Source organism: Ranitomeya imitator, chromosome 3 (assembly GCF_032444005.1).
Source record: "Ranitomeya imitator isolate aRanImi1 chromosome 3, aRanImi1.pri, whole genome shotgun sequence".
NCBI classification, from domain to species: Eukaryota; Metazoa; Chordata; class Amphibia; order Anura; family Dendrobatidae; genus Ranitomeya; species Ranitomeya imitator.
In genome coordinates, this window is record NC_091284.1 from 786,830,120 (window position 1) to 786,855,547 (window position 25,428).

General features: G+C 47.5%; 2 protein-coding genes across 2 annotated transcripts in view; both read left to right on the forward strand.

Moving 5' to 3' along the window:
* LOC138671769 (zona pellucida sperm-binding protein 4-like) overlaps positions 1 to 14,396 on the forward strand; it is a 119,717-nt gene extending 105,321 nt beyond the window's left edge. The window contains exon 12 of the mRNA XM_069759916.1: positions 14,179 to 14,396. Coding sequence (XP_069616017.1) covers positions 14,179 to 14,396 — 218 coding nt within the window. The remainder of the gene's footprint in view (positions 1 to 14,178) is intronic.
* Positions 14,397 to 24,292: 9,896 nt separating this feature from the next.
* C3H11orf97 (chromosome 3 C11orf97 homolog) overlaps positions 24,293 to 25,428 on the forward strand; it is a 149,658-nt gene continuing 148,522 nt past the window's right edge. The window contains exon 1 of the mRNA XM_069760299.1: positions 24,293 to 24,439. Within this exon, the coding sequence (XP_069616400.1) occupies positions 24,310 to 24,439 (130 nt within the window). The 5' untranslated portion in view covers positions 24,293 to 24,309. The remainder of the gene's footprint in view (positions 24,440 to 25,428) is intronic.

Consider the following 25,428-nt stretch of genomic DNA (forward strand, 5'->3'; position numbering starts at 1 on the left):
CCATAACGCAACATTCCCCGTGCACGCTACACTGCAAGATTGTGACCCTGCTGAAAGTCAGGTTCCCCTTGCCGCATACCATACCACCTTACACGGGGACAAAGAGGAAGGTGCAGATGAAGGTGCAGGTTCCTTCATCAGGTGGGGGGAGGAATACTCGTTGGCGACGTCACTGGCACAGGGCCCCTCATAGTACGCAAAAGTGTCGCTGCCGGTGGGAGGCGCCCCCGCCATGCAAACACACCGCCGTACTTTGAGGGGCCCTGTGCCAGTGCCAATGCCAACGAGTGGCCCCCCCCTGCTTGCTCAGGATCACAGCACTTGCAAAGTTGAAATACTTACCTCTCCCTGCTCCACTGCCGTGACGTGGTCCAGATTTCCTGGGCCCACTAAGTACTTGAACCAGCCCTACCCCCCACAACTTTAGCCAAATGACCCCCAATTTCCAATGCCTTACTATTATTATAAGGTAAATTTAGATTGACAAGCTTCAGTAACAAGAATGTATGTTTTTTGCCATTAAAATGGGCACTGTAGGTGTTTTCCTGGCCTCCACACACTGCCGACTATGCTCCCCCATTGACTTGCATTGGGTTTCGTGTTTCGGTCGATCCCCGACTTTTCGCGATAATCGGCCGATTCCACTCGACTCGACTTTTGAGATAGTCGGGTTTCGCGAAACCCGACTCGACTCTAAAAAAGTCAAGGTCGCTCAACCCTAATTATCGGCACTGTCCTCAATATAGATTATCTATCATTATGTCTTGAGAATGTGGGAGGAAACCCACACAAATATGGGGAGAACATGCAAACTCCTTGCAGATGTTGTCCTTAGTGGGCAGTGTCAGACTGAAGAACATTGGGCCCACCAGAGGATTTGATTCTGAAGGCCCACCTTTCTCCACCAGTGAAGAGCCCAATAGCAGCGGCAATGTTATCACTATGAACTCTCCTGAAGGAAAAGTCAGGGCCCACCACAGTGTGACTCCTGACATATCTAGATCTGCCATGCTGCTGGGCTCTACCACATCGAAACCTATGAGTTCACTGACAAAACCTGCTCTACTTCATTGCTGATATCTGCTCTATTACCACAAATATGCCTCCTAACATACCCAGCTCTATCGTGCCACTGAGCATTCACATGCAGGAGGCTTCAGCACACTGCCATTAACGGATACATGAACTTGGCACATGGAGAGGTAGGACAAAAAGTGGTTAGGGACCATCCATATTAGCCCCTTCACCACCTTGGGATTTTCCATTTTTTTTTTGCTCCCCTTCTTCCCACAGTCATAACTTTTTTTATTTTTCCGTCACTATGGCCATGTGAGGGCTTGATTTTTGTGGGACGAGTTGTACTTTTGAACTACACCATTGATTGTACCATATAGTATACTAGAAAACATGGAAACAATTCCAAGTGCGGTGAAATAGCAAAAAAAAGTGCAATTCCACAACTGTTTTTTTAATTTATTTTTTACCATGTTCACGCTAAAACTGACCCGCCATTATGCTTCTCCGGGTCACTACGAGTTTATAGACACCAAACATGTCTAGGTTCTTTTTTATTTAAGTGGTAAAAAAAATACCAAATTTGTAAAAAGAAAAAAATTGCACAATTTTCGAGACCCATAGCGTCTCCATTTTTCTGGATGTTTTGATCGCCTGTTATTGCAAAGTTGCAGCGACAAAAACAAAATGTAATTCTGGAGTTTTGATTTTTTTTTTCTCGTTATGCCATTTACTGATAATTCTTGGAGTTCATGTATTCATAAGTCGCAGTGTGCTGCTGCGTCGTGTATGTATATTGACCACATAGTATACATTAATTTAATACTATAGATGTGTGGGCCCTATTTTTTCTCTTTTCTGTAGTGCCACTGAGCATTGCTACAGCTTTACTTGTGAGCCTCCTTAAAAAATAGCTCTGCTACATTGCTGGGCTCTGCTGCTACCTTGCTAGATTCCTCTGCTGTGCCCTTATCCAGACTCTGCCTCGTCAGTGCTCTCATGCTGAGTCTGAAGCCTCATGTCTCCAACTGCCACCCAACATCAACAGCCGCTGTAGCATCAACTGTTCCCCTCGCTGCCGTCAGTCTGTGCTGCTTCATGACTGCTAATCCAAATCAAAGGTTTTGAGAAGTCTTCTCACCAGGTGAAACCTATCCACAGATCGAGCCAATCTTGGGCCTAACCTTCTCTTTAATAATCTAAACTCCCACTCAAGAACTGAAAGATCTCAGACGTCTCTGAAACATGTAAGAAAATTGCATCATGAGCCTTCCACCCATTCTACCTATTGTTATATCCAATTTTATGCAAATTTTTTGGGGGAATGTGACTTATTCCTAAGACATTGGACACCATACACAATGCAATTTCATTGTTGTAACATCTCGGCAAACTGCCGACCACGGAACAAGACAACGAAAGGGCTGGAAACGGTGGCCCGCCGGCCACATCAAGTGGCCACTTTCCACGGCCAGCATCTCAATTTTACAGTTATCTGCATCCTCAGTATACTGATGGTGAACATAAGAGTGGAGGAGGGAACCGTTGGCTCCCTCTTCCACCATTCATTCTGTGCGACCGAGACTCGGCAGAGCAGGTGCAATTACATCACTAGATTGTGGCTGCTGTGCGGACTCTGTATACACAGAGTAACGACCGGGGCAGCATAATGGGGATGAGGCGAGTATGAGAGGAGTCATTCACTGGTAGGGGACATATGTAATTACATCAATGGAGGGCTGGGACGAGGGCAGTTTGTCCCCTGTCACGGTCACCTAGCAACAGTTCAGGTCCTTCCAACCACCGGGTCCGTTGACACTCCACCATTATAGATTGGGATGGGGCCACAGGTGTCAGTGGGAATAAGGATCTGCCACACTGGTAGCAGTGCTCCGGATCCATTGGGTACATCAAGGGGGCATTTATGTTGGTCGTATACTGTAAACCTTGTGGAGTTGCAGTTATAAAATTGGGTTCGGCATTTGGAGATGGGGGAGGAAATGATTACTACAGGTGGTATATGTTTGGGAGAGATTCTTCTTCTTCTATGGCAATATATTATCCGGGAGGGTGGGGGTGAGGGGCTCAGGTGTGCGATTACTGCAAAGGGGCATGTGACTGAATCTGACCAAAGTTATACATTAAGGGTGAAGGTTATCATAGGGCTGGGCTGTATCCTGATGTTACCCACCACAAAAAGGGAACCTGTCATGTCCGATAATGCTATCAACCTACAGATATAGGGTTAATCTGCAGGTCAATGGCGTTATTAAAGTGCCCGGCCACCACACTGAAACTGCGGCAACTGGGAGGAAGTAAATGTTATTTCTCCTAGAAGCGCCAGTTTTAGTCATACAGATGTGCCCACATGGTTCCAGTAAACACACATGGCTGCTGCTGCACTTTCAGGACAGTGGCCATAACGTCATTAACCTGCAGGTTCTCTTTATCCCTACCAGGCATAGTTAATACAGTGGTACGTATCACTGATATGATTAGAATGGATTACACTAACGTCATTATCCTGTACCCCAAGTTTCAGCGTCATAATTTTGTACCTCAAGTGTCAAGGTCATTATTCTGTACCCTGAGTGTCAGTACCATTATCCTGCAGAGTCTGCATCATTATCTTGTACCCCAACTTTCAGCATCATTATCAAGTACCCCAAGTGTCAGCATAATTAAACCAGTCACTGGTGTACATCATACTGTTTAGGGCGCTGTGGGGCCTTCATATTGCATTAAAGACTTTGGGGGCATTATAATGTATTTGGGGTTGTGGGGACATCATACTATATGGGGGATTGTGAGGGCATCATACTGTGTGTATGGGATGGTTGTTGGGATATAATAAGGCATTGGGGAGCAGTGGGGCTATCATACTGTGTGGGGGGTAGGGCCAACATACTGTGTATGGGGACTGTGAGGGCATTATACCCTGTGGGGGCAGTGGGACCATCATATGGTGTGTGGGATGGAGGGGTGGAAGCCTCATACTGTGTGGGGAGATGTGGGGCCATCTGTCATAACACTGTTTGTCGCATACCAGGGGACAGGGGGCTCCTGCCTTGTCCCTACCGCTGGGGGTGCCCTAGCCATCCCTGCTCCCCAGATTACTTCTGGTGGTGAGGACTAGACATGAGTGAATATCTTTGGATCCCTCCTTATTCGGCTCACTAATAAAGCTTACTGAATAGTTGCAGCGGGATCCGGATACCTGGAGCGCTCCCGATAATCAAGTGTCCGACCCCGTAGCTGCATGTGTCACGGCTGTGTGGCAATCACAACACATGCACGGAGAGTCTATGTGTTGTGACTGTCACACAGCCGCGACACATGCAGCTGTGGCGTTGGACACCTGATTATCGGGCGCGCTCCTGGTATCCAGGTTCCCGCTGCAGCTATTCGGTCTGTATCCAAACACCTCTCCCACCCACGGAAGTGGGGAGTAATAGTGTACATATATACACAAACCAGACAAACAAGGGAGGATATACAGGGATAAAAGAAAATACCAAACATACAAATATGCACTCACGGACAACAGAGAGGAACACCGGGGTGGGGGGGGGAGAAGAAAGACCAAATATTAGGTGATAGGGAAGTGCACGCAGCTGAAACTCCAAGCAACAGTAACAGCCCAAAAACCCAAACACCTCTATCGACAACAGACACCTCCACTCCACACCAGGTAGTACTAAACTAACACTAGAAATCCAGATTGCCAGAGGCAAGTATGTATAGGAGAGAGGAGTGGCCAATAGAGTTGAGCGACTTTTACTTTTTTAGGATCGAGTCGTGTTTTGCGAAACCTGACTTTGTCAAAAGTCGGGTCAGGTGAAATAGGCCGATTATTGCAAAAAGTCGGGGACCGACTGAAACACGAAACCCAATGCAAGTCAATGGGGAATCACAGTCAGCAGTGAGTGGAGGACAGGAAAACACCTACAGTGCCCATTTTAATGCCAAAAACATCAATTCTTATTACTTAAGCTTGTAAATCTTAATTTACTTTATAATAATAGTTAGGCATTGAAAGCTGGGGGTCATTTGGCTAAAGTTGTGGGGGGGTAGGGCTGGCTCAAGATTTTCATGGGCCCACGAAACGCGGAATACGTCACAGCGGTGGAGCAGGGAGAGGTAAGTATTTCAACTTTGCAAGTGCTGTGATCCTGAGCAAGCAGGGGGGGCCCAGTCATTGGCACTGGCACTGGCACAGGGCCCCTCAAAGTACGGTGGTGTGTTTGACGGCGGGTGGCACCTCCCACTGGCAGAGACACTTTTGCGTACTATGAGGGGCCCTATGCCAGTGACGTCGCCAATGAGTATGCCCCCCCTTCCACCTGATGAAGGAACCTGCACTTTCATCGGCACCTTCCTCTTTGTCCCTGTGTAAGGTGGTATAGTATGCGGGAAGGGGAACCTGACTTTCAGCAGGGTCAGATTCTGGCTGTGTAGAGTGCAAGGGGATTGTAGTGGTCTGGGTCAATGTACCAGCAGACTCATCTAGCAGTGGCTGGGCAATGGGCAGGATGAGGAGGAAACACAGGTATAGGCCCAAATAATAAAGTAGGCTAAATGCAGTTCAAAATTGGTAACAGGACTAAACAGGCGGCATTGATTTGTTCATTGGAGGAATATTGTAAGGAGTGGCTGACACAGTTAGTAGGCCCAAATACTAAAGTAGGCTAAATGCAGTTCAAAATTGGTAACAGGACTAAGCAGGCGGCATTGCTTTGTTCAGTGGAGGAACACTGTAATGAGTGGCTGACACAGTTAGTAGGCCCAAATACTAAAGTTGGCTAAATGCAGTTCAAAATTGGTAACAGGACTAAACAGGCGGCATTGATTTGTTCATTGGAGGAACACTGTAAGGAGTGGCTGGCACAGTTAGTAGGCCCAAATACTAAAGTAGGCTAAATGCAGTTCAAAATTGGTAACAGGACTAAACAGGCGGCATTGCTTTGTTCAGTGGAGGAACACTGTAATGAGTGGCTGACACAGTTAGTAGGCCAAAATACTAAAGTAGGGTAAAAGCAGTTCAAAATTGGAAACAGGACTAAACAGGCTGCATTCCTTTGTTCAGTGGAGGAACACTGTAATGAGTGGCTGACACAGTTAGTTGTTATGAACTGGTGGTCAGGACAACAATGGACCTGTTGGTTAAGAGCACATGGAATGACCTGATAGTTACTAATAATACAGGACGAGCTCTGAGACGTGGGAACTCTGCTGACCGCAATCCCTAATCCTATCACACACACTAGAAATAGCCGTGGATTGCTCCTAATGCTCCCTATGCAATTCGACACAGCCTAAGGAACTAGCTAGCCCTAAAGATAGAAAAATAAAGCCTACCTTGCCTCAGAGAAATTCCCCAAAGGAAAAGGCATCCCCCCACATATAATGACTGTGAGTAAAGATGAAAATTACAAACACAGAGATGAAATAGATTTAGCAAAGTGAGGCCCGACTTACTGAACAGACAGAGGATAGGAAAGGTAACTTTGTGGTCAGCACAAAAACTACAAAAAGACCACGCAGAGGGCGCAAAAAGACCCTCCGCACCGACTCACGGTGCGGAGGCGCTCCCTCTGCGTCCCAGAGCTTCCAGCAAGCAAGGCAAAAAACAAAATAGCAAGCTGGACAGCAAACAAGCAGGAACTTAGCTTCTGCTGGGAAGACAGGTCACAAGAACGATCCAGGAGCGAACTAGACCAATACTGGAACATTGACAGGTGGCATGGAGCAATGATCTAAGTGGAGTTAAATAGAGCAGCCAGCTAACGAATTAACCTTGTCACCTGTGGAAGGAAACTCAGAAGCCGCAGCCCCATTCACAACCACCAGAGGAAGCCCATGGACAGAACCAGCCGAAGTGCCATTCACGACCACAGGAGGGAGCTTCACAACAGAATTCACAACAGTACCCCCCCCTTGAGGAGGGGTCACCGAACCCTCACCAGAGCCCCCAGGCCGACCAGAACGAGCCAAATGAAAGGCACGAACCAGATCGGCAGCATGAACATCAGAGGCAAAGACCCAGGAATTATCTTCCTGACCATAACCCTTCCACTTGACCAGGTACTGGAGTTTCCGTCTCGAAATACGAGAATCCAAAATCTTCTCCACCACATACTCCAACTCCCCCTCAACCAACACCGGGGCAGGAGGGTCAACGGATGGAACCACAGGCGCCACGTATCTCCGCAACAACGACCTATGGAATACATTATGGATGGCAAAAGAAGCTGGAAGGGTCAAACGAAATGACACAGGATTGAGAACCTCAGAAATCTTATACGGACCAATGAAACGAGGCTTAAACTTAGGAGAGGAAACCTTCATAGGAACATAACGAGACGACAACCAAACCAAATCCCCAACACGAAGTCGGGGACCCACACAGCGCCGGCGGTTAGCGAAACGTTGAGCCTTCTCCTGGGACAATGTCAAATTGTCCACCACATGAGTCCAAATCTGCTGCAACCTATCCACCACAGTATCTACACCAGGACAGTCTGAAGACTCAACCTGCCCTGAAGAGAAACGAGGATGGAAACCAGAATTGCAGAAAAACGGCGAAACCAAAGTAGCCGAGCTGGCCCGATTATTAAGGGCAAACTCAGCCAAAGACAAAAAGGACACCCAATCATCCTGATCAGCAGAAACAAAGCATCTCAGATATGTTTCCAAAGTCTGATTAGTTCGTTCGGTTTGGCCATTGGTCTGAGGATGGAAAGCCGAGGAAAAAGACAAATCAATGCCCATCCTGGCACAAAAGGATCGCCAAAACCTCGAAACAAACTGGGAACCTCTGTCCGAAACGATGTTCTCCGGAATGCCATGTAAACGAACCACATGCTCGAAAAACAATGGCACCAAATCAGAGGAGGAAGGCAGTTTAGATAAGGGTACCAAATGGACCATCTTAGAGAAGCGATCACAAACCACCCAAATGACCGACATCTTTTGAGAGACAGGGAGATCCGAAATAAAATCCATAGAAATATGCGTCCAGGGCCTCTTCGGGACCGGCAAGGGCAAAAGCAACCCACTGGCACGAGAACAGCAGGGCTTAGCCCGAGCACAAGTCCCACAGGACTGCACAAAAGAACGTACATCCTGTGACAAAGAAGGCCACCAAAAGGATCTAGCCACCAAATCTCTGGTACCAAATATTCCAGGATGACCAGCCAACACCAAACAATGAACCTCAGAGATAACTCTACTAGTCCATTTATCAGTGACAAACAGTTTCTCCGCTGGGCAACGGTCAGGTCTATCAGCCTGAAATTTTTGCAGCACCCGCCGCAAATCAGGGGAGATGGCAGACAAAATTACCCCCTCTTTGAGAATACCCGCCGGCTCAGGAACACCCGGAGAGTCGGGCACAAAACTCCTTGACAGGGCATCAGCCTTCACATTCTTAGAGCCCGGAAGGTACGAAACCACAAAATCAAAACGGGAGAAAAATATCGACCAATGAGCCTGTCTAGGATTCAACCGTTTGGCAGACTCGAGATAAGTCAAATTCTTGTGATCTGTCAAGACCACCACGCGATGCTTGGCTCCTTCAAGCCAATGACGCCACTCCTCGAATGCCCACTTCATGGCTAACAACTCTCGATTGCCAACATCATAATTGCGCTCAGCAGGCGAAACCTTTCTAGAAAAGAAGGCACATGGTTTCATCACTGAGCCATCAGAACTTCTTTGCGACAAAACAGCCCCTGCTCCAATCTCAGAAGCATCAACCTCGACCTGAAACGGGAGCGAAACATCTGGCTGGCACAACACAGGGGCAGAAGAAAAACGACACTTCAACTCCTGAAAAGCTTCCACAGCCGCAGAAGACCAATTGACCACATCCGCACCCTTCTTGGTCAAATCAGTCAACGGTTTAGCAACACTAGAAAAATTACTGATGAAGCGACGATAAAAATTAGCAAAGCCCAGGAACTTTTGCAGACTCTTCACAGATGTCGGCTGAGTCCAATCATAAATGGCCTGGACTTTAACAGGGTCCATCTCGATAGTAGAAGGGGAAAAAATGAAACCCAAAAATGAAACCTTCTGAACTCCAAAGAGACACTTTGACCCCTTCACAAACAAAGAATTCGCACGAAGGACCTGGAACACCATTCTTACCTGCTTCACGTGAGACTCCCAATCATCCGAGAAGACCAAAATAGCATCCAAATATACAATCAGGAATTTATCCAGGTACTCTCGGAAGATGTCATGCATAAAGGACTGAAATACTGATGGAGCATTGGAAAGCCCGAATGGCATAACCAGGTACTCAAAATGGCCCTCAGGCATATTAAACGCTGTTTTCCATTCATCGCCCTGTTTAATACGCACAAGATTATACGCACCACGAAGATCTATCTTGGTGAACCAACTAGCCCCCTTAATCCGAGCAAATAAATCAGACAGCAGCGGCAAAGGGTACTGAAATTTAACTGTGATCTTATTAGGAAGGCGGTAATCAATACAAGGTCTCAAAGAACCATCCTTCTTGGCCACAAAAAAGAACCCTGCTCCCAATGGTGACGATGACGGGCGAATATGACCCTTCTCCAAGGATTCCTTTATATAACTCCGCATAGCGGCGTGTTCTGGCACAGATCAATTGAACAGTCGGCCCTTAGGAAACTTACTACCAGGAATCAAATTGATAGCACAATCACAATTCCTATGAGGAGGTAGGGCACTGGATTTGGGCTCATCAAATACATCCCGGTAATCCGACAAAAACTCCGGGACTTCAGAAGGGGTGGATGACGAAATAGACAAAAATGGAACATCACCATGTACCCCCTGTCAACCCCAGCTGGACACATACATAGATTTCCAATCCAATACTGGATTATGGACCTGTAGCCATGGCAACCCCAAAACGACCACATCATGCAGATTATGCAACACCAAAAAGCGAATATCCTCCTGATGTGCAGGAGCCATGCACATGGTCAATTGGGTCCAGTACTGAGGCTTATTCTTGGCCAAAGGCGTAGCATCAATTCCTCTCAATGGAATAGGATACTGCAAGGGCTCCAAGAAAAAACCACAGCGCCTAGCAAACTCCAAGTCCATCAAATTCAGGGCAGCGCCTGAATCCACAAATGCCATAACAGAATAGGATGACAAAGAGCAAATCAGAGTAACCGACAAAAGAAGTTTCGACTGTACCATACCAATGGTGGCAGACCTAGCGAAACGCTTAGTGCGCTTAGGACAATCGGAGATAGCATGAGTGGAATCACCACAGTAAAAACACAGCCCATTCCGACGTCTGTGTTCTTGCCGTTCAGCTCTGGTCAAAGTCCTATCACATTGCATAGGCTCAGGTCTATGCTCAGATAATACCGCCAGATGATGCACAGCTTTACGCTCACGCAAGCGTCGATCGATCTGAATGGCCAAAGACATAGACTCATTCAGACCAGCAGGCATGGGAAATCCCACCATGACATCCTTAAGGGCTTCAGAGAGACCCTTTCTGAAAATTGCTGCCAGGGCACATTCATTCCACTGAGTGAGTACAGACCACTTCCTAAACTTCTGACAATATATCTCTACCTCATCCTGACCCTGACACAGAGCCAGCAAGATTTTCTCTGCCTAATCCACTGAATTTGGTTCATCACAAAGCAATGCAAGCGCCAGAAAAAACGCATCAACATCACGCAATGCCGGATCTCCTGGCGCAAGGGAAAATGCCCAGTCTTGAGGGTCGCCATGTAACAAAGAAATAATGATTTTTACTTGTTGAACAGGGTCACCTGAGGAGCGAGGTTTCAAAGCAAGAAACAATTTACAATTATTTTTGAAATTCAGAAACTTAGATCTATCCCCAAAAAACAAATCAGGAATTGGAATCCTAGGCTCTGACATCGGATTCTGAACCACAAAATCTTGCAGTGAGATTATCCATACAAGAGGACAGACCTTGAATGTCCATATCTACACCTGTATCCTGAACCACCCAGAGGTAAAGGGGAAAAGAGAGACAAAACACACTGCAAAGAAAAAAAAATGGTCTCAGAACTTCTCTTATCCCTCTATTGAGATGCATTAATACTTTGGGCCACCTGTACTGTTATGAACTGGTGGTCAGGACAACAATGGACCTGGTGGTTAAGAGCACACGGAATGACCTGATAGTAACTAATAATACAGGACGAGCTCTGAGACGTGGGAACTCTGCTAACCGCAATCCCTAATCCTATCACACACACTAGAAATAGCCGTGGATTGCTCCTAACGCTCCCTATGCAACTCGACACAGCCTAAGGAACTAGCTAGCCCTAAAGATAGAAAAATAAAGCCTACCTTGCCTCAGAGAAATTCCCCAAAGGAAAAGGCATCCCCCCACATATAATGACTGTGAGTAAAGATGAAAATTACAAACACAGATGAAATAGATTTAGCAAAGTGAGGCCCGACTTACTGAACAGACAGAGGATAGGAAAGGTAACTTTGCGGTCAGCACAAAAACTACAAAAAGACCACGCAGAGGGCGCAAAAAGACTCACGGTGCGGAGGTGCTCCCTCTGCGTCCCAGAGCTTCCAGCAAGCAAGGCAAAAAAACAAAATAGCAAGCTGGACAGAAAAATAGCAAACAAGCAGGAACTTAGCTTCTGCTGGGAAGACAGGTCACAAGAACGATCCAGGAGCGAACTAGACCAATACTGGAACATTGACAGGTGGCATGGAGCAATGATCTAAGTGGAGTTAAATAGAGCAGCCAGCTAACGAATTAACCTCGTCACCTGTGGAAGGAAATTCAGAAGCCGCAGCCCCATTCACAACCACCAGAGGAAGCCCATGGACAGAACCAGCCGAAGTGCCATTCACGACCACAGGAGGGAGCTTGACAACAGAATTCACAACAGTTAGTAGGCCCAAATAATAAAGTGGGCTAAATGTCTGCCAAAAAATTGTTCATAAATAAACAGGTGATATAGCTAGGTACAGGGGTGGGCTCCTCTGCTGAATAGCAGACAGTGGTAGTAGGTGCAAAGTATTAACTGGTTTAAATGGAGGCCAGGGCCCCTGTATATTTTAACTATCATCTATCATTTCAACAAATTTATATTGGCAGTGCCATTGAAGGATTTAACAGCACAGACTACACAGTGGTGGAGCAGGGAGAGGTAAGTATTGCAAGTGGTAGAGAACTGTTCGAGCTGGGGGGAACACTCTCTTGTGGGCGGCGGTACTGGCACAGGGTCCCTCATATTACGACGGTGTGTCTGATGTTGGTTGTGCACCACCGTCAGAGACACTTCATTGTACTATGAGGGACCCTGTGCCAGTGCCGTCGCCCAAGAGTGGGCACACCACACCTGTCCAGGCAAACGGCACTCACACGGGTGCTTGCACCAGGTGGTGACCACGACCTTGTGGGGGGAGTCAGTCCATTTAGGGAGGTATAAAAATGGCCTATGGTAGACAATCAGCAGCTGCAAATGGAGGAATTGGAGAAGTCAGTAAGAGGAGGCCAAAAGCAAGATATTTTTCAGGCATGCTACGTGTCAGTAGGGGAAGGTGGGGCAAAATAATTTGAAATCCATGATTGGTTTGCAGCGCCCCAGAGTCCTGGTTGTTGCAGTAATGTCGCTCTACCACCAGGGGGAGTGATGTTACGTCTGATGGCACCGAATTCCCACAGCACACTTCACACTCCAGGTCACCAGGGGGAGCTAAGGGTTCTATCTATTAGGCCACTCCTCACATAAGGGTAAAACTGGTGGGTTGGATAGGAAGTTAGTCAGAAGCTGGGAGGAGGACGACGAGTCAGAGGCTGGGAGGAGGAGGATGAGTCAGAAGCTGGGAGCATGAGGACGAGTGAGAAGCTGAGAGAAGCTTGGGAGAGAGAGGAAAGAGATGGAGTGAGTGGAGAGAAGCTGACGGGGCTCAGCCCAGGAGATACCTGTCGAGCAGACAGAGGAAAAGGGAAGGACATTGAATGCTCAGCAAGATAGAAAGACACGGAGCTGCACCTGCACTTCATTGCGGCAGCATCCCTGGAAAGGATACGAAGCGAAGTGTGTTCGTAGGGAGTGAGACACGAAGTCACGGCAAAGGAGTATAGAAAACCAGAAGGAGTCCTGTCCTGTGAGAGGCTGCCTCTTTCTGGAGCGCGGACCGGTGGCCGGAGCGACGAGGGAGTAATAGACTCTATGCTTTACTTCAGAGACCGGCAGGGCAGTCAATTCCAAGTTGGCTGTCCGACCTAAGAACCTAAGCAGACAAGGTGGCAACGTGGAGGAGGGGCGACACTAGGTTCCCTATAAAATAGCCTCAGGCCACCACCGTCATACGGGTTTGTCCTATCCATCTGGGGGACAGAGAGAAGAGAAACATCTACAAAAGTTGTGAGGACCCCACCGAGTTGCTCAGCAGGGGGGTACTACAACGCCCGAGCGCTAGTAGGTAGGCTACTGACTTCCACCTGGATAAGGGGACTCTGGAAGTGTCGTCAGACCGGCTGGACCCTGCCTACCCTGTAATCCTGTACTCTGGACTGCGGATGCAAAAGCCTTCAGTAAAGGTAAAGAGACTGCACCCTTTGTGTCCTCGTTATTAACTGCGCCTCACATCATCACCATCTACACTTCTGGGAAGCCCTGGGGAAACACTTCACCTGTGGGAAGATATACCATCTAGCTGCCATAACATCACCCCAGCGGACCCCTAAGTAGCGTCGGTCATCCTGACCGAATACCACAGGTGGCGTCACGAACACTGTACAAACTACACATTTAATTGGGCAGCCCCTCATAGGGCCACGGTCCAGGTCAGGCCACCGTGACATCCTCGAGAAAGGAACTGAAGGACCCGGTACCGAGTACCCCATTGCCCTTACGTTGGGGGCTGCTGCAACTTTTTGGCATCAGGAACAGGATGTACTTAAACCTGAAGAATCGGGTCATGTGTGCCTTACAACTGTGTCAGAATTGTGCTTAAGAACTGTGTATTGCAAAAGACCGCCAAAATTCCCGCCAAAACCGCCGCCATTATAGCACCACGAGGGGTGCAGACGAAGAAGAAGGGCGTGGAGTTGTGGGCATGAACGAACTGAGAAGCGCGAAAGAGCAATGGCTGCCCAGTCTAAATGTCTCTGTACCTTGAGGACGTGTCCGTCAGCAGCGGAGATCCGCCTCCTGATCCTCAATGGCAGGCGGAGACAAAGAAAACGAAATCGCCCAAGGAGAAGAGAGCGGGAAAAGGACAAAGAGGACAGCAGCCACGTGGAGGACGCCATGACAAGTCACCCGGAGCCGGAGCGTGGGGTCGGAGCAGGAGACTCCCCCAGCTACCCGGAGGAGTACCGCGGCCAAGCCTTCACTGCTGACGCTGTGTTGTGAATTCTGTTATCGAACTCCCTCCTGTGGTCATGAATGGTACTGTCCATGGACTCCCTCTGGTGGCTGTGAGTGGAGCTGCTGCTTCTGAGGTTCCTTCTACAGGTGACTTAGTTTATTCTTTGGCAGGCTGCTCTATTTAACTCCACTCAGATTGTTACTCCATGCCAGCTGTCAATGTTCTAGTACTGGTTCAGTTCGCTCTTGGATCTTTCTGGTTACCTGTCTACTCCAGGAGAAGCTAAGTCCCTGCTAGTTAATTATTTGTTCATTGTTTTCTTGTCCAGCTTGCTATCATGATTTTGCCTTGCTAGCTGGAAGCTCTGGGATGCAGAGTTGCACCTCCGCGCCGTGAGTCGGTGCGGAGTTCTTTTTACACACTCTGCGTGGTCTTTTTGTAGTTTTTTGTGCTGACCGCAAAGATACCTTTCCTATCCTCAGTCTGTTTAGTAAGTCTGGCCTCCTTTGCTGAAACCTGTTTCATTTCTGTGTTTGTGACTTTCATCTTAACTCACAGTCAATATATGTGGGGGGCTGCCTTTTCCTTTGGGGAATTTCTCTGAGGCAAGCTAGGCTTTATTTTCTATCTCTAGGGCTAGTTAGTTCTTAGGCTGTGAAGAGGCGTCTAGGCAGAGTTAGGTACGCTCCACGGCTATTTCTAGTGTGTGTGATAGGATTAGGGGTTGCGGTCAGCAGAGCTCCCACTTCCCAGAGCTTGTCATGTGTTAGTTTAACCATCAGGTCGTTCCGGGTGCTCCTAACCACCAGGTCCATAACACGCTGATTCCCTGCAGCTTGGAATGGAGGAGCTGATAGATCAACTCCTGCAGCTGCAGGTGAAGACCAAGTCCTCATATCAGGTGGCGCCTGCGGAAGATCCATCGACGCTGATGCCACCCCTTGTACCGCTACTGGAGTCGCTGTTGACACCATCGCGGAGCCCGCCACCGTCAGAACCAGCCGACACCCAGGACACTGTGGTGACAGGTAAGGACGCTGACCCTGCCCCGGTGACTGAGGACCTGTTAGTGGGCCCTGTCGCAGTCCCACCTCCCCGCGGTGCTCATCGCCTCCAGTGCCTTCAGCCCTGGGACCAGGCCATGGGTATGGAGCAGTTCCTAAAAGCCCCGATTGCACCCACCACCCTGCCGGGTGAGGTCTACGCTGAGCGGACTGTATACCACTGGGTGAACCCCGGGTCGGATTTCATGGGGTTCCCCGGGGCCAAAAAGCAAGAGGGAGAGAAAGTGGAGGTCCTCAGCTGGGAAGAGTATCAGGCCCAACTTGCCCGGAAGTGGAAAGAAAATGAGGCCAAATACCAGGTCCAGCATCAGTCCTATGAGCAGAAAAACCTGGCGGTCAAGGCCAAGGCCCGCAAGGACCGCAGTACTCACCCGGCCCTGCATAAGCAGGGCAAAGTCGTAACCTTTAGGCTCCGTGGAGGTTGGAGATTTATTAAAGAGCCCGGACTGTGCGCGGAGGTGTTCGTCAATCGCCGGGATGTAGTCGCATCTCTTGGAGGGACACCCTGACCGAGATCTTTACCCGGGAGACATCGTTACCTACACTAGACACTTCGGTGAGAAGGGCTGGTTTGCCTTAAATGTGCACAAAAAGAGAGGCCCTGTGGTGCACTAGGCCAAAGCCCCAGCCCAACCGTCTCCTGTGGCGACAGTGTCCCCTTGCGGCCAGACTTTTGCTGTCACAAAAACCACCATAGTCACCCCAATGTGTACCATCGTCATAAGGCCACGGTCCGGGTCAGGCCACCGTGACATCCTCGGGGAAGGAACTGAAGGACCCGGTACCGAGTACCTCATTGCCCTTGCGTTGGGGGCTGCCGCAGGTTCATTTTAATGAAGGTTAGATCATCAACATTCTGGGTAGCCAGACGTGTCCTTTTTTCGGTCTTTCTGATAGCACACTAGCAGCAGGGCAAGCGAGCTCCCGTAATGCATATTCTGCCAATTCAGGCCAGGTGTCTATTTTAGATGCCCTGTAATCAAAGGGGAATGACCTGTGAGGGAGAACATCGATAAGGGAGGAAAAGTAGTTCGTAACCATACTGGACAAATGCTGTCGCCTGTCACTTTGAATCGATGCAGCAGTACCTGTCGTGTCAGCGATCATTGCGAAATCACTCCACAACCTGGTCATGAAACCCCTCTGTCCAACGCCACTTCGGATTTGTGCACCTCTAACACCTCTGCCATGTTGCCCCCTACGGCTCGTGTGAGGACCATCACCGCCGCTGTGTGCTGGAAATGCCTGAACAAACGGTCTACAAGAGTTGATTGTTTGGTAGCCAATATTTGCTCAAGGTTCTCATGTGGCATGATATTTTGTAATTTTCCTTTATATCGTGGATCCAGGAGGCAGGCCAACCAGTAATCGTCATCGGTCATCGGCGGATGTGCGAGCAAAGTCTTCGCACCTTCAGGAGCAGGGCTGGTAACTCCGGATAAGTTTTGAGGAAGCACTGCACCAACAGGTTCAAGGTGTGAGCCAGGCAAGGTATGTGTTTAAGCTCTAAAAGGGCTATGGCAGCCATAAAATTCCTTCCATTTTTACTGACTACCTTGCCTGCCTCAAGATGTACACTGCCCAGCCATGACTGAGTTTGTTGCTGCAAGTACTTAATTTGTAACATAGCCTGGTGACGCTTACCACTAGCTGTTCGATAATGGGACACCTCGTGTGCAACACTGGCAGCTGCGGATGGAGTGGTCGTGCGACTGCGCTCTGTGGACGAGCTTTCGCTTCTGGAGGAGGAGGAGGGGTGGCGAACGCCTACAGCCAACTGTTTCCTAGACCGTGGGCTAGGCAAAACTGTCCCACTATGGCTGTCCCCTGTGGACCCTGCATCCACCAAATTAACCCAGTGCGCCGTGATGGACACGTAATGTCCCTGGCCATGCCTACTGGTCCATGCATCTGTTGTCAGGTGCACCTTTCCACTGACTGATTGCCTCAGTGCATGGACAATGCGGTCTTTGACATGCTAGTGGAGGGCTGGGATGGCTTTTCTCGCAAAGAAGTGCCAACTGGGTAGGTCATAGCATGGTACTGCGTAGGCCATCAGGTCTTTGAAAGATTCGCTTTCAACAAACCGGTAGGGCATCATCTCTAACGAGATTAGTCTAGCAATGTGGGTGTTCAAACCCTGTGTACGCGGATGAGAGGATGAGTACTTTCTTTTCCTAACGAGAGTCTCTTGTAGGGTGAGCTGGACTGGAGAGCTGCATATGGTGGAACTAGCGGGGGTGGGGGTGGACATGGCGGATTGAGAGAGGGTTGGTGATGGTATTCTTGATGTTGGCCTATACACAGTGTTTCCTCCCAAGAACCTTGTGATTTCCTGACAGCTTTGGTCTTGCGACGATACCTCCACATTTGCTGCTGGTGGTGTCCTAACCGGTGGGCTTACAGTGAGGGAAGCAATGTAGCCTTGCTGACTACCTTCATTCTGAGCAGGTGCACCAACGGTACGGGACGTTTGGTAGTTAGTCCAGGCTTGCAAGTGCATGCTGGTTAAATGTCTAAGCATGCACGTTGTATTTAAATTTTGAAGATTCTTCCCTCTGCTAAAGGTCTTTGAGCATTTCTTACAGATAACTTTTGACGGATCCTGGTTAAAAAATTCCCACACTGCACTCTTCCTACTATGGAATACCTTTTCAGGCATTGCACGCTGTGCTACTTTCACCGGCTAGGCTGTCCTAAAACTGTTTTTGTTTTTGACACACGTTTTTGGCCTGATACGGGCCTGCCAGATGACAGCTGTTGCGATGTAGATGGCTGCTGCGGATCATCCTCCTCCGCTTCTGAGCTATTGGCAGCGGCACCCTCTTCCCCCAATGGCTGCAAATCTGGGCCAACAACTGGATCATCTATCACCTCCTATTCAATGTCATGTGCACCTTCCTCTGTGTCACCGTGTAAGGTGCTATAGCGTTCGGGACGGGGCACCATAGTCTCATCAGGGTCAGATTCTGGCTCAGCACACTGCGAGGGCAATGTAGTGATCTGAGTCAATGAAACAGCATAATAATCTAGCTGTGGCTGTGCATCAGTGCACTCCATGTCCGATTCATCTTGTAATGGGCAGTTAACAATTTCCCTTTCTAACCCAGGCACGGTATGTGTAAAGAGCTCCATGGAGTAACCTGTAGTGCCGCCTGACGCATCCTTCACTTTTGGTTTAGTGAAGGACACAAGGAAACGTCTTGTTCCTGACCGGGAGCATCCACTGATGACTCACTGCTTTTACATTTGGAACTTTCTGAAGAGGAGGTGAAAGAGCTAAAGGCTGAGTCAGCAAGGAAAGTCAAAACTTTTTCCTGCTGCTCCGGCTTTAAAAGGTGTTTTCCTACTCCCAGATAAGAGAGCCTTCGAGGCCTTGTGTAGCCAGACAATGACGCTGGCTCAACACCTCCAGCCTTTGGTGCTATTGTGCTTTTGGCACTACCACCAGATGCACCACTACCACCACCACCATCAGTACCAGCTGGCAACCACCGCCCACGGGCTCTTCCACCAGACTTCCTCATTTTTTGGACAATCTAACCAAAATAACAACCATTATATGGTACTGTAAAACAAGGTACAAGGTGTATATAAAGTTGTTGATAATTTAAATCTCCCTTTTTTTGGGGAGAGACTGAACCAAAACTCAGGCCCTGTGCATAAAACAACGCAATATAAGTGGCAGAAAGTGGCTGGCTTATATATGAAAACCTAACAGGACTGAAGTATATCCACTTTGTGAGAATTTGAATCTCACTTTTTTTTTTGGGAGACTGAACCAAAACTCAGGCCCAGTTTATAAAACAACGCAATGTAAGTGGCAGAAAGTGGCTGGCTGATATACGAAAAACTAACAGGACTGAAGTATATCCACTTTGTGAGAATTTGAATCTCACTTTTTGGGGGGGAGACTGAACCAAAACTCAGGCCCTGTGTATAAAACAACGCAATGTAGGTGGCAGAAAGTGGCTGGAAGATATATGAAAAAATACAAGGACTGTAGTACAATTTCAATCTCCCTACAATGATCTCAGGACAAATATGGCAGCATTAAAAAGGACTGCTGCACACAAAAGTGTGGACAAATAAACAAGATAACTGTGTAGAAAGGAGCAACAGGATTTTTGCTTTTAAAAAAGCAGTTGGTTTGCACAGCAGCGTACAAACAGCAATGCAGCTATCAGGGAGCCTTATAAGGCAGCCTAATAAGCTACAGAGCTGATGCACAAAAATATAGCCTCCACTGTCCCTGCAAAGAAAAGGTGGTGTTGGACAGTGGAAATTGCTACAGCACAAGCAGTTTGGGGGTTAATCTTCCCTCCTAACTATATCCCTTCTTCTGATGAAGCTGCAGCAACCTCTCCCTATGCTACTATCGGCAGAAGTAAGATGGCGGTCGGCGTGCACACCCCTTTATAGCCCCTGTGACGCCGCAGAAAGCAAACCAATCACTGTCATGCCGTTCTCTAAGATGGTGGGGACCGAGACCTATGTCATCACGCTGCCCACACTCTGCGTCCTCCTTCATTGGCTGAAAAATGGTGCTGAAAGCGTCATACGAAACGTGACTTTGGCTCGAAGATCGCCGACCTCTTGGCCGATCCCACACTAGGATCAGGTCGGGTTTCATGAAACCCGACTTTGCCGAAAGTCAAATCAATCAATTTGTTTGATCCGTTTCGCTCAACCCTAGTGGCCAATACTGAACAGCTGAGATCATCCAAGCAGGAAAGCTTGGAGACTCTAAGCTGAACAGTTTAACCCCTGCACTGACAACAGAAACCTGCACTGTTTAATATGATGGTGAAGTGCTTCTAGTCTGTACAGGAGTGCGTGAAATCAGACGCTACAGTTTTCTTTCCCGTCTCTGACGCGGTAAACCCGTGACACCGTCCGTCATACTGTGTGGGGAGATGTGGGACTATCATACTGTGTGAGGAGATCTGTTGATCAAGGTACAAAGGCTGATTAACAGGAGCAGTTTGATTGATATCTATATAAAAAAAAACAGTAAATTTTACAGTGTTTTGTTGATTTGCTGCTACTAAGAATACAATAGGCCCGAATGTAATCTGTACTAGCAGTAGCAGCAAGTCATCATATTCTGCTCATGTGATTAAATGAATATTAATATAAACTAGTAATAATATGTTGATCTTAATATTGGCCTGAATTAATTTCAGCCTATTGCTTAGGTCCCCCCACAATATTCACAGTCCCTAATGTGGCCCCTTAGGAAAATGAATTGCCCACCCCTGCTCTGTGGTAATGTCCTCAAGACCCTGAGCCCATGTATTGTATGCCTGAATAGGAATCTCATTGTTTATAACCTGTTTATACTAATTTAGTCCAGGAATTACTCTTCTTCCACTCCTTGCAGCAAAACTCAGTGAAGACATTGTTCATTCTGTGTGTATCGTCTTTCTTCTGACTCAATACAGCATGTCTAATTGATTAAGAATTATTCTATCTGCTCAATGACTGTTTTTATTCTCGCATGCCTATTAACTGGTGTATAAATAGTACCCCTGGGAAATGCAAAAGGCAGGATTACATTAAAGGGTAACACCTCTATTATACAGATGTAGGAAGATCAGTAAGAATCACATCAGTCATTAGGTGTTGGTTACAGCTCACTGTCTCCCCCTCTCTGCAGTAAGACCTCTGCATAGATCACAGAGCATGCCCGCAACAGGCTCCCAGAGAGACCACAGTTTTCTATGTCCTATGTGACTGATTTTAAAGGGGTTTTGTAGACAAACTCCTCTGACATCCGATATGGAGGCGCACTACTCTACGTTAAATAGAAAGTTAAAGAGGCAACCGTCTAATTAGTAGGGGGTCTGATCATGATTCTTGTTGGGCGTTGCACAGTAGCTCCAGGATCAGGAACACCCATCGAGTGCAGCGGCATCTCCAGTATCTAAGGAGGCGGGAAAGTATGCATGCCCACCCATATTCAAGCGACTAGGGTCCAAGCTGCAGTTCTTTATAGCAGCCACTGCTCAGTGTGAGGAACTGTGCTGGTCAGTGCTGTTTATTGTTTGCATCTAAGTGGAGCATAGCTGATCATAGGGAGGAGGGGGTGACCAAACCAGTCCCACCTCCAAAATGGGGGTCACCACAAATATCTCTCATGAGACAATTCCCCAACACCTACTGGACACACTGGGCAGACTTTCTGGTGCACACAATAATGGAGGAAAGAAGAGACAAAATGAAAGAAATTCAGAACAGCAGGGTTTCCCTTTTTTTTTTTTTTTTACAATTTTCTACTTTAATCAGAAAAATAGCAATAAAAACCACTGCTAATAAGTGAAGAAGAGACGTGCGGTAAATACCCGCTGACCTGTGAGTAATCCGATGATCGATTCTTCTGCCAGGATGGCTGAACAAGGCAAGTAGTGAAAATGATTGATTCTGACAACCCCAATAACCGCCCTGTGACGTGACATGATCTGGCAACCATAGCTGTGAGACTTTTCTCTTCTAGGTGGATGAATGGATTGCATTGTGAATTTGCAGTCAGTGCTGTGCGATGTCAGTCCTGTGCGGTGTCAGTCCTGCGCGGTGTCAGTCCTGCGCGGTGTCAGTGCTGTGCGGTGTCAGTCCTGCGCGGTGTCAGTGCTGTGCGATGTCAGTGCTGTGCGATGTCAGTGCTGTGCGGTGTCAGTGCTGCGCGGTGTCAGTCCTGTGCGGTTTCAGTCCTGTGCGGTGTCAGTCTTGGGCGATGTCAGTGCTGTGCGGTGTCAGTGCTGTGCGATGTCAGTCCTGCGCGGTGTCAGTCCTGCGCGGTGTCAGTGCTGTGCGGTGTCAGTCCTGCGCGGTGTCAGTCCTGCGCGGTGTCAGTGCTGTGCGATGTCAGTGCTGCGCGGTGTCAGTCCTGTGCGGTTTCAGTCCTGTGCGGTGTCAGTCTTGGGCGATGTCAGTGCTGTGCGGTGTCAGTGCTGTGCAGTGTCAGTGATGCATGGTGTCAGTCCTGCGCGGTGTCAGTGCTGCGCGGTGTCAGTCCTGCGCGGTGTCAGTGCTGTGCGGTGTCAGTCCTGCGCGGTGTCAGTGCTGTGCGATGTCAGTGCTGTGCGGTGTCAGTGCTGCGCGGTGTCAGTCCTGTGCGGTTTCAGTCCTGTGCGGTGTCAGTCTTGGGCGATGTCAGTGCTGTGCGGTGTCAGTGCTGTGCAGTGTCAGTGATGCACGGTGTCAGTGCACCTGCACCCACACTGTGTGCCGCTAGACTCCTTCAGCATCAGTGTGCCGTGGATTGAGCTCAGGCAGCGATCACTCTGGGCAAGCAACTGTTGTCATTCAGGATCAGGGAAAGAGCATGAAATATTAATGAAGGTCGACGGCACAGTGCACGGGACCCTTGGCCACGCCCAGAGTGCGCCAAAGCTCCCTCATTTGCATATGAAATAAAAGTTGTTGTTATTTGTTATTTTTATAGGGGATAAAACCTTATATAACTGAATAAGCAGATTAAAATGAGTTTTGGGGTGGACAGAGGCTCTTTAGAGTACTTTGGGCAGGTGGATGAAAATAATACAAGCAGCATCTATTTAAAGGAGCTTTCATGATGAAGGTGTAAAAACTTCTAAAATATCCCTGCACTTATTCCCTTACTTTCTTATTTTCCTTTGATCCTATTTTGCATCATAATACAATTAAAAACCCCAAATTTGCTAGATAAATATGTTCTCTGTGTGTCTCACTCCTCACTGTCCAGTGTGCAGCTGTAAGACAACTTTCTGCAGCAGGAGCCTCCCCCCTCTTCCCTGTCTCCAGTAGAAATAAAGATGGCTAAGCCCCTCCTCCTTCACTATGGATGCAGGGCTTTAGTTGGCCATTAGCTGAAAATGGACCTGATCTGAAAGAGATTAACCACTTTATTCTGTGCAAGATTTCTGTAGGATCATTTCAAGATCACGCAGAAAATGGTACAAAGAAACTGACCAGCACTCCCTAACAGAATGAAGCAAATGTGAAAAGGTGCCAGCTGCTGTGACTGCAATATATACATATCAAAGTATATTGTGCACCCACCAGCCACAACAAGGTGTAACTTTTCTTTTGTGAATTGCCCAATTTGTGCACTAAGTGTCTCACTTTATAAGCATATTCTATATGGCAATAATAGAGTTCATAGTTAGTGATGAGCGAATATACTCGTTGCTCGGGATTTTCCAGAGCACGCTCGGGTGATCTCCGAGTATTTGTTACTGCTCAGAGATTTAGTTTTCATCATGGCAGCTGAACGATTTACAGCTATTAGCCAGCTTCATTACACGTGGGGATTCCCTGGCAACCAGGCAACCCCCACATGTACTCAGCCTGGCTAGTAGCTGTAAATCATTCAGCTGAGGCGATGAAAACTAAATCTCCAAACACTAACAAATACTCAGAGGTCACCCGAGCGTGCTGGGGAAAACTCTAGTACACTCGCTCATCTCTATTTATATTTCATATATTCAATGTTTGCTTAATATCTGTGTTTTTCAACGGTGGCACTGGTACCTATAATTGTGAATGGGTCAGTCCACATGTTTGTGATTTTTAGGGACCAAGTGGTCCATGCAAAATCGCGGAGACATGTCAGATCTTGATCCAAGTGTCAGATCAAAATCGACAATGGAAGTCTATGGGTCTGTGAAAAAATCAGACATCACCCGGATGCCATCTGTGTGTTGTCCGTTTTTCATGGACTGCTTGATAGGAAAAAGTAGAGAAACTTTTTTCGTTGTTGCTCAAAAAAAAAAAAGCTGGTGAAAAACTGATGAAACGCTGATAAAAAAAAATAAAAAAACACTGAGGAAACTTGGACCTATTTTCTCATCCAGTGCAGCTTCAGACAGGACTCAGACATGGCTGTTGTCTTTTATAGCCTCTAATAACTGATATGAAGAGGCAGCCGAGGAGCAGAATTCATGGCGGAAATGTTGGGCTGTGGAACGTGACACCAGAAGAAGAGGTTGACCACGAGTGCCAAGAACAGGAGTTGACTTCCTCATTGGGAGACGCACCAGTCAGTGAGTAGAAAAATACATCTTCACAATTCTCAAATCAGAAGCTTCAAGTCACAAATTTCACGAGTTTGGGAAATGATTAGAACACCTAAAAAAGGTGTCCAAGGGTTGGCTCAGACGAGCACACGAAAGTCGTCTGAGTTTCATCCAGAAAACTGACGATTGTCATCTGTATGTCTGTTTTTTATATCCAGATAACATCCGATTTATACATCAAGATTTTATAATGTACAGTTTCCTGGGATATTATTGGCAATGAATCCATAAAAATTTAATGATATAGGAAACATCCATAGGGGATCCGATTTAATTTGTGTATACTTGTATAGGCGAGTCTCATCTGAAATACAACATGTTGTGATTTTTCTCCCATTCTGACCATGTGAAAAAAAAAATGATTGTGTTTATGGCAGTCTTGAATAACATTGGTCCCAGTGTACATTTTTTTTCACGGGCAGCACTTGTCCAAAAAATACGGATTTGTGAGTGTAAGCTTAGGGGTAGTTTGAGACTGCAATGTAATAGGCATTCACTTGAGTGCTCTAAGGAGGGATAGCCCCAAACAAATGGATGGTGTGCAGCGGAATATGTTAGTGCTATATAAAAATAAAGATTATTATTATTATAGGTAAGCAAAAAAGGAAAATTATGCTCCCCTGGTCAAAATTGGTGTCAAGAGTTTGCCCACTTTTAATTAAAGGAAATATTGATGGCTCGACCTAAGGCTCGGGTCACACCACAATACATTCGCTCATCTGAGATAATCGGGCCGTTAGCTAATCACACTCAGGTCAGAGTTTGGTCAGATTGTGATCCAATTTTCTTGGATGTCGAGAAGATGGAAAAAGAAATTCTGTCAGTCCATGAAAATCAGACCTCACTTAGATGTCCTCAGAGTGCTTTGCAATTTTTTTCATGGACTCATCAACTTGCATGGCCGAGTGCGATCCAAATATTGGATCAAACTTGGGCATGTAGAGATTTTTTTCTCT